A 15,000-nucleotide genomic window follows, 5' to 3' on the forward strand; every position below is an offset into this window, starting at 1 on the left:
ATAGCTGTATTCTCTGTAATCTACTTTTTTCTATCTACATTCCTGCAACTTTGGCATCGCATACATGCGGAGCCATGTTTCAACTGTTTTTTCATCCACCTTGTGGTGATTCCAACACATAAAAAGAAAAAAAGGAAAAAGAAATAAGGAGGAGGAGGAGGAGGAGGAGAAGAAGAAGAAGAAGAAGAAGAAGAAGAAGAAGAAGAAGAAGAAATTGTTATCATGGGTGTCTTACCTTGCGATACATTCCATCTCATGAGTAGGAAAACAACAGCCCAAAATCCTATCATCGTCCGATACTTCATTTTCAGTTTTCGTGATACTGGTAGAACACTGAAAGCTTACTTATCCATTGGCTTCAAAACAAAACACAAACGTAGTCCTGTTACGGCTAGTCGCGTGCGTGCACCACGTATGTATCACAACTGGGTATATATTAATAACATGATATAAGTCCATTCATTTTGACACCATGGCTTATCAGAGGGTGCTTGTGCAGAGCCCATAGCCAACACCCTGATACCATCAACGAACGAACTGTGCCTACTAGCTCACATTGCAATCAAACTGAGGGAAATTTCGTCCTCGAGGGCTTTTTTTTTTTCCTGAACACAGCTACACCACAATCAAATATCTTTCCTTTGTGTCACAACATGTCAATAAAGCCTCATCTATTGATGTACCATGAAAAGCGCAAATATGCATTTCTCCTCAAGCAACAGACGTACAGACTGAACGCCCGATAGAATAGGTCATGGTAACCTAACCAAGCAGCCGACAATCCAGCACTAATGCTAGAAGACATGAAAAAGGTTAATTGATCTATCATGCATTTGACATCCCCTGAAACACGAAGACAATGACACTGTCGCCTACTCTTCTGCGTCATTGGACAGATGATTTTAAGTATAGAGAAATAATCCAACAATTATAGGTTATTCTACATCCATGGCTGTACCTTCGGTTTAGAGTGTTTAATGCAGCCGATTTTAGACAGAGTTCTGTTCTACACAACTTTAATCAAATCATAATCATGTCAAGATCACCATATCGAGCAAATTCCATGTATTTTTCTTTTCTTTTTGTCCGATGCCTCTTTAGTCTGTCTATGAATATATCATGTTTACGGGGTGTGTGTGTGGGGGGGGGGGCCGTCGGAAAATGTAAACAGTGGAAGAATGTGGCATCATCTGACAAAGGGGTGAAATTGTATAGCGACATTTCCGCTCTAGTGGCGACTTACAAACCGAATAATTCGCAAAAATCAGTCTGATCATAATATTTAGCGCCCATCCCACATAGCTTCGGTATGATCTATTATGCCCTCAGCTTCATCAGAACCGGGTTACAACAACATCAACAACAATAACAACAACTATAACAACAAAACGCGGTTCTTCACAATCAATTAGGTTTATGAGACAAGAGAAATGAATATAATAAAGTGACTAGCACTCGAGCAATCGTCCCTGATTGCGTATAGGAATTCATTGTCAGCCCGTTGCAAGCGCTCTATTGTCACCAAACCCAACCCAAATCTAATCCTTACAGTAGGTTTTATTTCTTGTCATCCTCAAATGGGGAGAGGGAACCAGACGAACAGGTTGATGACGGAATTTGGTTTCCATCCAAAAGACCATGAAACGATAAAAGTTCCCACACTTTCCACCGAATTGGTCGTAGCCACACACGAAACACTGCTATAATCTCGCAGCTCACATCTGTTTGTTTTCTTTCTTTTTTTCACCAAAATATGAATCTGATGATGATGCTCTGTTGATAATGCAGAGGCTACAACCCATTCTCGCCAGGTTGATAATGATATGATGAGGAAGCTGTCTAGCTTATTCTCATTGATATTTCATTTTTTTTTTTAATTCAAATGAAGTTATTGAGAATTATCTGCACTGAATATGTTACAATTAATGAAATACAGTCATTTCTTTTTATTTTCAGGACAATAAAACACACAGTGTGTACTTACGAACATAACTGAGATATACGTGTACAGATTGAAGAAAAGAATAAGAGAACACGTCAATTAGGAACCACTCGAGATATAGTGAGTCAAATGATCTGACTGAATTATGGCGCATGTATTTGGGAGTGTGGATGCAGAAGACTGGCGTTAAATAAGCATATAGCTTGAAGATACGACAGCCTTAAGTCGATTTCAAGTCGATCATGTCGGTAACTATATCAAGTGACGATTTACAGAAAGGTCCCTCTATCACGTAATTGCGAAGAAATGTATACCATGTTTTATGAAATCATGTTGTTGTATCCATGTCTTATTGATAAGTAAAAACAAAAGACATGTTGACATATTAATACACCAGGTCCATGGTCCTATTCTGGACACGTGGCAGGTAATGACACACTCAACGGCGTAAATCCGTACTGAGGAGTGGGGGGATGATCGGCGATAGTCACCATCACCACGATAACAAGCCAATAACCGGACCGGCGCAGCCGGGGGGGGGGGGGGGGAAGCTTCCTGTTTGTTTGTTTGTTTGTTTGTTTGTTTGTTTTGGTTGTCAGCCGACTTTCGGCGGACTTTTTTGGTATTGTTTCTGTCATCTTTTGATGTTCTTTCTTCTTGACTGACAGGCGATTTTGACATCCCCCCTTTCAAAAACCTATAGCGCAGCCCTGAATAATGCCCAAATAAATTCAATAAAATGGTTATATGGATATCCATTTCTTTGTATGTAATAACGTAGTAGATATTTTCCTGTAGCTATCAATTGTATTCTTCAATTTTCTTGATTTAAGTCAATAAAGCAATCATCCCAGGGGCATCGTTCAGTTTTACGGGTGGGTTGGATAAGGGATTTGGAGTTGGAATATCTGTGCGAGGGAGCGGCGCGACCTAGCGGGGGGAGGGTGAGGGGGGTATCCCCCCTCCCACACGAGGAAGATTTTGCATTTTCAGACCTGAAATTCAGCGATCTGGTGCACACTTCTGAAGAAATTTGGGATTTTTTCCTATCAAAAAACAAGTAAGAAAAAGAAATATTCATAGATAATTGAATGACTACATCGTGGTATTTCAGCTCTTGCTCCGCCTGTTGATACATCACTGTGAAGGCCTACTAAATAGTGGGGCCTATCACCGGCGTAGCCAGTAATTGATCTTAGTGGGAGCGGTTAGATGCGAGGGAGCGAAGCGAGCGAGGGGGAGGGTGTGGGAGGGGGACATCCCCCTCCCCTGGTGAGAACTTTTCGCATTTTGATGTTGTAAATGGTGCAATTTGATGTATGTTTTTGCGTGTTTTATCGACTCGAAACAATCCCACTTTTTTAAGGTAGCAGAATATTTTCGATGTAGATTATTATTGAACAATTTGCCTTAAATGCTATCATTAAAATAAACTTCTTGTATTAATTCTGCCACTGAATGTCATGAACGCGACCGAGCCCGAGCAAGCGGAGCGAGAGAGGGGGAGGGGGTGGGAGGGGTGTCCCCCCTCCCACGGTGAGAACTTTTTGCGTTTTGATGTTGTACATGGTGCAATTTGATGCATGATTTTGAGCATTTTGTCGACTTGAAACAGTCCCACTTGTTTAAGGTAGCATATATTGTGATGTCGATTAATATAAAACAAGTTGGCTATAAGATGGTATAATTTGAATACACTTCTTGTATTAATTCTTACACTTAACAGAATGAAAACGGGCCGAACCCGAGCGAGCGGAGCGAGCGAGAAAGGGAGGGGGGTGGGGTGGGAGGGGGATGTTCCCCCTCCCACGGTGAGAACTTTTCGCATTTTGATGTTGTAAATGGTGCAATTTGATGCATGTTTTTACGTGTTTTATCGACTTGAAACAGTCCCACTTATTTATGGTAGCAGAATATTTTAATGTCGATTATTATTGAACAATTTGCGTGTAAAATGGTAATATTTGAATAAACTCATTGTAATAACTTTTGCGATGAATAATCATCATTAACGCTGTCTGTTAAGCAGTTCAATCAGAAAAAGCAAGCACACGAGGGTATTGATAAGGCAGGGCTCCACACTAACTTTTATTTTCGATGGCCCAAAAGCAAACATCCGACCTTTTTTGGTGGCCCGATCAGGCTATACCAAATTCTTCATTTCTGAAATGTTGGTGGCCCGACTTGCGTTTTTGGTGGCCCCGGGCCACCGGGCCACCGTTAGTGTTGAGCCCTGGATAAGGGCATTTCTCCTCCCACACGAAGGTGATTTTGCATTTTCAGACCTGAAATTCAGCGATCTGGTGCAAACTTTTGGTGCAATACTTGGAAGTTTTTCCAGTGGCCCCTCCCCCCAAAAATAATAATTGAAGAAATGAATAGGGTTTTTCAGGGAAGTGTCAAAATCATAGAATTTAGCTCTTATTCCGAATGTGCACCATCTTTGTGTTATTTATACAAAGTCTAGTGAGGTAGAGCTTGGGTGTTGGGGGGGGGGGGGTGTTGGAGAGGGAACACAAGACGGAGTTTTTGCGTCATTAGAATTGAAATAAAGCAATCTGAAGCACACTTTTTGTGGAAAATTCGGAAATTGTCATTCCCCAAAGTATACTAAGTCTATCAGGGACCAAGCAATGGGAGGGTGGCAAGATACGTCTCCCATATTCGAGGGAGCTTTTTTTTTTCAGAACTGAAATTCAACAATCTGGTGCACACTTTTGTTGGAATATCTGGAAATTTGTCAATCAGAGAAGGTGGGAGGGGATAAGCCCTATTCCCTATTCCCCCTTCCTACACGAGGGAGATTCTGTATTTTCTGATTGCATTTAAACGTTTTGGTGCACACATTTTGTGGCATATTTGGAAAACTGTCTATGTTCAAAGTGTAACCACAGTCTACTTGTATGCATAGGGGCGGGGGGGGGGGGAGGGGACGGGCAAGCAGTGGGCGTGGGCGGGTGCTAACACCACCCTTCCACAGTTCCAGTTTTCTATCAAAAAACGCAAGAAAATTTTCCTCATTTCGGGAATCATTGGGGATCATAATGATATGTTTGCCCCTCTCCTCTTCCCCCGTCCTCCAGGATCGACGTCCCTGCACACGAGGGTGCTTTTGCATTTTTAGAATTCAGATTAAAATATCTCGTAAACACATTTATGATGTAATCTGGGAAAATTTCAATACCAGAAGTGTATACTATTTTTTTTTTTTTTTTTGGGGGGGGGGGAACCCTCCGTTAACTGAAAGTATCTAGATATCTCCTCCCACCCACAGAACACTTGCATTTTTTTTTTAACTGAAGTAACAGACCTGGTGCACACTTTAGATTAAATATTTTAAAATCTGTCCATCTAAAGTGTATTAAGTAGAAAGGACTGAACGGGGAGGGTATAGAAGAGGTTAGGCCTATCCCCCTCTTACGCGAGGGAGATTTTGTATTTTCAGAATTGAAATTCAGCCATCTTTGGGTGAAATATTTAGACAGTTTTCTGTCAAAAAAGTAAAAGCATTTCCACATCTCGGGAGTTACGAGGAGGAGTAAAATGATATGTTTGTCCCCAATTCTTTTATGGGGGTAACATCCCCCTCCCCCTCCATCGACGCCTCTGCATATGAGGGAGCTTTTGTAAGTGAAAGATCTGCTGCACACTCTTTGATAAAATATATTATAAGGAAATACGTCAATCTCAAAAGTGTACAAAGTCTATCGAAAGGGACTAAGTAGCGGAGCTTTTGCGTATTTATGATTGCAATTCAACGATCCGGTGCATAGTTCTGGCGGTAGTTGGACAATTTTCCATAACGAAAGTTCGAGATTTGTCCTCATCTCGGGAATTGCTTGGGGGACAAAATTGATTTGTCTGCCCCCAACATTTCCGAAGGGGCGGAGCAAATGCCCCTCCCCCCCCCCCCCCCCAGATAGATTCGACGCCCCTGATCATGCCTGGATATTATATGCCCATAGATGTAGATAGATAACGAGTCATCATCGTTTCAGGAATGATTCAGTAAATGGAGGGGGAGGGGTTCAATTATGGCGGTATAGTTTTTGTTAGTGTTTGTTTTCGTACACAATTTGCAGATGGTCCCGAGTTGCTCACGTCATAGTATGTTTACATGTAAGCCTATGCTATTTGACGTTGTCAACGTCGGGACCATACCTTATGTCGATATGACTTTCTTCGCGAGCGAGCGAAGCGAGCCAGCGCTTGAGAAAATTAATGTGTATATTATCCTGCAAGATAGAATACTGTTCAGCTCTGTTACCTTTCTGAAGGCGGGCGTACGAACGTCATGCAATATGCCAAAATTGATACAATCACATTTCTGCTTCCTCCATTTTTACCCTCAAATTTCAGGGGGATGATTGTACAGGCCATCCCCCCTCCTCCATTTCAGGGGGGATATATCCCCCACCCCCCGGGATTTACGCCCATTGACACACTTACAAATACTTAAAGTGAACAAATAAGAATAGTTGTATTTACAACAGAAAGCATAAATTTCCATAAATTTGTCTTAAATATAATTCAACTTTATTTATTAGAGCGAACTTGAATATGGCGTGAGATTGCACATGGTTGAATTTGTTGTTTCCAATCCAATTTTATTAAACAGATAAGACATGAAGTGTAAAAGATAATTCCCTCATGATCTCGTTAGACGAAGCAAATACCAGCAGAGAAAGAGAGAAAGAGGAAAAAAGTAATGACATTTATGATCCCTGAAACCTTAAGACAAAATATCCGGTATGATAAAGGAAAGACCCCTGACTGATTATGATAACTTTATGGGCGTAATTGCTGATAGATTAATGGCGCCCTCTATGGTCAGAGACCGCTCAGAGACGTGTTAACATAAAAGATGAAAGTCTTTGGATAAAGTAACTTAAAATCCGATGATGAAATCATTTATCAATTTAATGAAAGTGACTGATCGATTAATATTTGAGTGTTATCATGCAGATGATGCCAAAATCATGACAGATTGAGGAGCAGCAAATCGGCATATTCATCGAGAAGAAACTTCGGCCGTCTTATCGAAGTGACCGTGACATGCCTCAGCACCCTGATCGATGTACTGTATGTAGTACTGCGCTGTATTATCGTGTTCAATAGACACTGAACCAAGAATAATGTCATGCACCTTTTAATAAAGGGTCAGGTGACTATTGTTTATTTGGAACCATTTAGCTTCAAATGTCAGTGTCGTTCTGGAAAGGTGACCATCTGTCACTTCCAACTCTTGCAACATTCAAATTTTGTTTCTTTTATCATGATTACGAAGATCATATCATTCTTACTGCTTCCTTCAGAGATATTATTATTGTCATGAAGTTATAGAAAGAGACATTCTTGTAATGCTGTGGGTAAATACAGCGTATGAAGGCGTGAAAAACCCCTGCATGATTATAATGTTTGAATGAAAAAAAAAAACCCAAAAAACAACAAACAAACAAACAACAAAAACGATCACATGGGCCGAAATCGATGAGCAATAATCATTGTGACGAAAGATGACAAGGATTCCACATTGACGATACTAAGTCTTGTGACGGTATATTAACGACATAAGTTGAGAGACTTTATGGTCAATATAAAGCCTTTATTCTCATACCAGACCCATTAGCGATGGTTTTCAAAACATCGCCCAATTTTATTCTGCTGTTTTTGGAGACTTTTGAAAACTATATTGTAAAACTCCACTTGTCCTTCCCATTAATCAAAGAAGATATAACAATCGGAAGTGAATGTAAAACAATTCTGGCGTACAGCACATAAAGAGAGGTACGCAGTTCGTCAATGTCTTGCTGATCCAACATAACATGCCTACACCCATAATGGCTGTGGTATTTTGTTAAACCTACTTAATCAAGATGTATTATTAGGGCATATCATATGCACTTCTTGTGTCAACATGGAATTAACGATTATGGGTTTATGATTCTTGTAGACATGATTTTAGCGTGCAGGGAAACCCATGAAGAAATGAGGAAATGTGGAAATATTTTGATTAGTTCTCAGTGACATAAGTATACATCTCACAATTTTGCAGCACATTATTTTTTATTCAAAGTCATGATACTGAAATTAATCCACAAAATCATTCATAGTCAGTCTGTCTACAAGAATTTGATTATCTTATTGTTTAGAAATTTAATTATTCCGTGCTTAGTTCAGTTACTCAATGGTTTAATTATTTGTTTTTATAAAGGTAATGTGCAATATTTTTCAGTATCTGTAAAGCACTATTGATAATCTTAATACATGCATTTTTATTGAGGGTTAAGAGGTCAATGGTTGTAACTAATGAAAAAAAAAATATATATTTTTTATGCATGTACTGTTTGTCGATGATTTTCTTGGTAATCTTTGGGTCTGGGGTCCAAGGTCAAGGATTTGAGACAGGGTTGAAATATTAAGGTTTCATCTGTTTGTACAGGCCCTGAACAGTGTTTCCGTTATATATAGTATTCATTTTGATACCCAATTTCAACTACATTCATATATATATATATATATATATATATATATATATATATATTTTTACAATGTCGTATATGTGTTTTAACTGTAAAATGAACAATTTCAGCTATTGAGCTGCATGTTCTTTTTATTGTCAATAAACCTATATTGAGTTATCTGGGAACTGAGAAGAAAGAAATGTATGTTTTTTCTTCATGTACTTCCCTCACGATCCCTTTCCGAGCCGAACCTAAACTGCCGCTGGTTGCTTTGGCAACTGGTTCGTACAATCGGATAGCAAAATTGCACAAAGGGTGACTTGGCGCTCCCGCTTTGCGAAGCAAACACCTACGCGCCTTGAGCGGGACTAACGTAGCAGACGATCATGCGAGTGCTTGGCGGGTGGGTGTATGCTCTTGTGTGACCTCATAATGTTATTGTGCGCGACGAGCTTTTCGTGTGGCGTCATCCATCACTTTCTATTGTTATTTAGCAGCCCTCCTTCCTTGGAGCTCAACTCCCGTATTTGAAATGCCGATCGGTCAACCGAATAGTAGCAGGCGGGTGTAACAATGCCGTGACTCAGTGCATAAGAAAAGGGGAGGGAAAGCCGTCCAACAGGTCCTGACCACTTCTACATAACCTACAACTAATAAAGCTGTAACGGAGGACACGTTCGCTGCTTATACATTCAGTGAAAATATGCAGTGATCATTGTGTACATGATCTTCGTCTAAACATTCAGCTGTTCGATCGTTCATCTACCCCGACGTCTGGTGGTTTGCCTCATGATAAGATGGCTTCTTTTGCAAACATTCAGGTCTTGCTGTCTTTGCTTGGAATCTACCTGCGATCAGCTCTGAGTCAAGGTAAGTACAACACACCGATCTCATAGAGGAATCTTACAAGCAAGCAGCCCCAAACTGGCGTTCTTCCACCATGTCCACCACATGTGAATCTCTTAGATTATTAAATTACTCTTTGGTTATTATGTAAACAGCTCAGTTGGATTTGCGTGGAGCATAGTTTGCCGACAGATTCTGTTTGTGTAGATGCTGCGGAGGGAGATATGAATTTCGCTTCACGCCACAAGTTGTGTTTGCTTAACCTCGACTATTGCTTTTAGCACACCGTTGTCAGAGAATGCAGTCTGTTCTGTGGAGGTCTGCAGACTGTGTACATCTATCATGATAGGATGATTTTTCTTGTCTTTAGTACGGTATTGAAGTAAATCTAATAATCAATGAAGCATGAAGTACATCTGAAGATAGATTATCTGCATTGCCGCCATCAAAACCCAAGACTATAAATCTTGGTACGCCCTCACACTATTAACGTTTATATTTGCACATAGTTCTAAATCATGTATGGAATACTTTCACCTATAAAACAACAACAACAACATGTATACGATCATTCGTTTCTAACACACACTATGTGAGACTGTTTAACTTGGCTGTTTATAAATAAGTACAACTGTTATCGTGATCACTCGTTGGAGCCACACGCGGCTATTCCATAATTTTTGGCACTTGTTTTGTGTCACGACTGCTGTCTTGTGTGCATCTCATGATGATCTGTTGCAAGCTATATGCTCCTCACCGCCACGATGTGAGCAAGAGAAAGAGAGAAATACATCTGCGATTTTATCATGGGTGATACGATAGAACATATTCTTGACACATTTCACTCAATCAGAATGGAAGACATTCTCGCTTTTTGATGAGTGATTTCGCCTTGTTGAGTAATTTCACGTCATTGAGTGCTTTCATCATGATACAAGACCGGTTTCACAGACAGAGACGTTCTCGTATTTTCAAGACACCATGATTCACATCTTACACGGATCATTGCCTCTGGTGAACGAAAAGGCTGCACTTACCAAAAAATAATCCATTGTTGAAGAGATCAAGAATGGAAGACATAGGAGCAGGTTCTCCCACCCCATCATTACCTCTTTTGAAGGGTCTTTATACAAGTTCCTCCAAAGAATTGTGTAAGAGTAAGATTAAGCTAGTTGTAAAACTCAGCCGGAAGACGTGATGGCGTAAGAAACGGGCATTGACGGACTTACCACAGCTCAGCAACGGAACCCGCCCAACAAGACGGGGCCATGCATGTGATATGCAAATGCCTTATCAACTTAAGAATATCATACATGATTTTTTCTAACGAAGCATTTTATAACAGTCTTTGATAACCCATTCTTAATTCATCATTTAAGTACTCACTGTGTCCCTTTCAAAAGAATGTTTTTGTTTGTTTTTTTAATTGATCTATATTGATCTTGGTAATCGACCCTTTATCAAACTACATGATGCTGGTAACGTATTATTCTTAATCGCGTATAGAGGTACAGTGAGAGGTGAAAAAAGAAAGAATTCGAGACATATCGTCAAAATAATGTCGTTGTAAGACTATTCGAATACAAAATTAGATTATCAAATGGTACACCTCTGTGCCATCACATTAAACCTGCACCACTGGGGGAGACCTTATGATTCATCATTTAAGCTATAGCCCCAAGCAAGATTTACGTTCTCTTTATCTATATCGCTAGAGGAGATAAAGCACACTTGTTTCCAAGTATCTTTGAAACCTTGGTTCATTCACTAATTAACTTTTTTTCAAAATGAAATTTTCACACGACGTACCTGGTTCATATCGTTTGTTGACTTTTGCTCGTCACGTGGGACAAACCACGAGGAGTCGACATCACTCGCCCGTTTTCTGGAGGATGTATGTAACCAGTCCCTGGTGTGACGGACCACTGAGTTTATCAAGTAGCGGCTTTTTGATTTTCTTCGTTACAACTACATTTATTTATTAGGGATGTCCCAAGTTGTGCTGAAGAAAGGAAGGGAATAAGACATTGGCTTATCTTGGTACTTTGCAACTGCAATAATACAATAAGATTGCTCAGTATCCGGAAGTGTCAGGAGAAAAGCCGAACTGGCTTTCAATGAATTATGACTCGACAATCGAATTGGAATAAATGGTTATTGCCGTTTTTGTAGGATGTTTTACAACATTTTAACTGTTTTTTTTTTCAGAAGCTCTGATGGTTAATATTTGGACCTCATCTTTCTGTTCTATGATATGAGCAATGAGAAGAGATGTGCTTAGGACACTGTCTCTTTTTGAATTGTTATTAAACAGTTTTTCTAATTACGCAAATTCACTCTCTAAATTCAATTATCTAATCCATATAGTCTTCCAGGCCATTTATGGTAGACGTACATGTGAAATTAGTCAACAAGGATTGCAATAACATGCCACTGTTTGATTCCTTTATGACGTCAATTGATTCATTTTTGAGCGATTGTTATTTTTACTTCGCCCAGTCGGCCAGCAGTGCTCGTCGTAGTCGCCAATTTGCTCTTATTGGGATCATGGCTGAAATAACAAGGTTATCTGATTGATTTCGTTAGATCAGTCAAGCAATATGTCCATAGGAATTATGCTATCCTCACATAGAAGCATTACATCTCTCCTTCGGTCTATCTCTATGCCTTCATCGTGATACACTGGTGCCATGGACATGATGGAACCGAGGAGGCGGGGGTGGGGGAGCTGGAAATATAATTCATTTTCAAAATCTGCAAAATACATGTTATCCAATTTTGTCAGTACATAATGAAGCTAAACAGAAGGGGTTTTTTTTCCAAACATATTTTGAGTCTGTACTTCAATACAAAATTTAATCATGCAATCAAAATATTCAAAACTTATTTTTCAGATAATTTAAATTTTTCTCTATAGCAAACATATATTATGTATGATTGTATTGAATATAATGGCTTGATGCTGACATTTTACCGTGGGCTTTTGTCGTCTTTGGTAGGTATCATAGGTGACACAGGTAAATGTATTGGTGATGATGATGATAGATGATTGGAAGCCAATCTACTATATGCTTTTTTCCCCCCGAGCTTTCGGCATTAATGCTTTCTTTAAGACTTATTTGTCTGCACAAACATATGATAAGGAATACCATAATTGCTTTTACATGTGACAGAATGAAGGTGCACAAAGTGACGTGATCAGCTATTTAATGTGATGGCCGGTGTATATACCATTACTTCCTAAACGAAAAGGTCCACACCACAGTATGGTGTTGCAATGTTTACCTAGCCTCTGTCGGCATTAGCATTTTGTCAATTTTCACCAGCACCCAGATCAAACCCAATAACTGGCTTATTATGACGCCATGGCGGAGCAGTAGGTTACAACCACTCCTGTTTCATGGGGGGTTATTTGAATTGAGATTATGGGTCCACGGCTGGCGGGGACATTTATTAATGTGTTGTGCAAACTCTTTTTCATTATCCTTTGGTCCCAGCATTGGATATTATAATGCAATGGTAAGGATACTGGAATATTCGTTAGACTTTGAGTCTTCTGTTCATGAGACCTTTACCAAAGCAATCAAGAGCACTATAAGGCTGATTGCCGAATGATAATAACTATGAGATGAAGCCAAGGAAAGATTCTTCTATCATTCATCAGTCATTGCTCATCTGTCATATTCTTCCATTATACAACGTTTCCAAATGTTATCTAGCACATTTCATACGTGACTCGCGCTGAACCGATTTTACTCCCTTGCAGCTATATTTATTAGGGCAATTCCCCCCTTCTTCATGTCTTGTGGGCGTGGTCAAAACAGTTTATCTCCACTGATCCCTGCAAGTGCTCACCCAGTCCTATCAAGGATGTACCTTCACTATTCCAATTCATATCTAATTTCATTAAAAAGCGGATTCTTCTATACCTATACCTACACCTTCTTATCACTAAGTGGCTCACACATGTTCATGTAGAAACGGGGCAAAAGTTGAAACCATTCTGGTGCATATGAACGATTCATATAATTAAACTGTTTTGAATACCACTTAATTCAAATTTCTCCATATGGGGTCACAGTGCTTAGAGTATGATACACTATGTAATGGTATACATCTACGGGTCAGTGAGTTTATAAACGAAGAGTACTCCAGGTCATTCCCCATTCAACAATAGAAACATCGTTTAAAGGGACATTCCAGACGATTTTCATAATTTCACATCATGTAGTACATAAATCGACAACTCCATGTATAGATTTATGGAATTTATTGTGGATCTTGAGCAGAGAAACAATACTTTGAAAAACCTTAAACAAATAACACTGAACAAGGATGATGACATAGGAGGTTCACATATTTCAGAAATGTAGCAGTGTAATTTCATAATACAATACCGCTTGCATGCGGCTTGCTTGCAAGTTCACCTGTGTATAATCTATGCATGCCTTCTTCTTTTGTTCTGCTTCCTTGAGCCCCAACTCATGCATTCTTATGGTGACTCTGCCATGTCATCATCCTTGTTCATTGCAATTGGTTCTAAATTTTGAAAATATTCTTATTCTTCATCCCAATTATCACAAATTCTGAAACTCTGTCCTCAGTAGAACTAATTTATAGTTGTTCAAATGTAAAAATCTGAAAATCATCCGGAGGTCTCCTTTAATATTGACCACAACAGTTATTCAATTATTGATAGTCAATATACCCATGGGCTACTTAAACGAACGCCATACTCTCCCAAATCCTCAGTTTACATCCACGAGTCTGTCCATCTATTCTTTACATCTACCTCTCTCTCCCTCCTTTTAATCCAATGACTGTACTCCTTTCAGCTTGTCCTAGATGTAAATGCCTAATATTCTCTTTTCGTCATTCACAGAGTTATTTCGCCCTTGTTTTAGACCGCACATTTTCAATGCAGTCAATCTTGTGCAACTTGTCAGTCACGCACGACTGATCTGTTTTTTTCAGAGTGCAAAACACTGACATACAAGCTCAAGTACAACAACAACAACAATAACGACAACAAAGTCATCAAGGCTGAAATATTGTCATCTATTTTAATGAGTTCTTCTTGCAATTAGTTTGTTTTGCTAGTACACATAGAAAATTGACAACAGACTTGCAGTCATATCTTTAAGACGTAGAAAAGTGATTGTGATTAATTACTCCAACATGTCCTTGATACTTTCTCTGTTTTAGGTCAAATATAACAATGTAGGCCTATTTGTTCCTCAATCGATTCAGTGGCAACCTGTTGTGTCGCCAATGCTGCGCCGTGCGCGACGACATACGAGTTGATTCGCTCGCGGCGGGCACTCGAGCTGACCGTATTGTAATTAGTATGATTGGTCGAGATTCTAAGACGGCGCCAGAAGCTGCGTTCAATTTTCTCAAGAGACAGCGCTCGATTAGCTCTATGACTTTATTTGAGATTAATTTAATCAGTGATATTCTGCCACAAACACGTGCTCATTCAGTGCAAATCCATTAATTTCCTTATTAATTATGATGATGGAGAATAGGTTCACCTATAGAGTGTATTAACATTAGATCTTCATAAATATCATGTTCTTCTATCAACTTTGTATCATAATATGTCAAGAGACAATTCCAGCAACACCAAATGATGTAAAGCCTAATTACACATTATGTAATAATCTTTCTCACCATTTGCACTGAGAAACTTTCAAAGAGCAGTTACTCTACTTCAGCAATAACTTCCTGAACATGTATGATGTAAAC

At 39.4% G+C, this 15,000-nt stretch overlaps 1 protein-coding gene across 1 annotated transcript in view; it reads left to right on the plus strand.

Moving 5' to 3' along the window:
- Positions 1 to 9,167: 9,167 nt before the first annotated feature.
- LOC140233864 (uncharacterized) overlaps positions 9,168 to 15,000 on the plus strand; it is a 35,553-nt gene continuing 29,720 nt past the window's right edge. Inside the window, exon 1 of the mRNA XM_072313954.1 lies at positions 9,168 to 9,276. Within this exon, the coding sequence (XP_072170055.1) occupies positions 9,204 to 9,276 (73 nt within the window). The 5' untranslated portion in view covers positions 9,168 to 9,203. The remainder of the gene's footprint in view (positions 9,277 to 15,000) is intronic.

Source organism: Diadema setosum, chromosome 10, assembly GCF_964275005.1.
Source record: "Diadema setosum chromosome 10, eeDiaSeto1, whole genome shotgun sequence".
Lineage (NCBI taxonomy): Eukaryota > Metazoa > Echinodermata > Echinoidea > Diadematoida > Diadematidae > Diadema > Diadema setosum.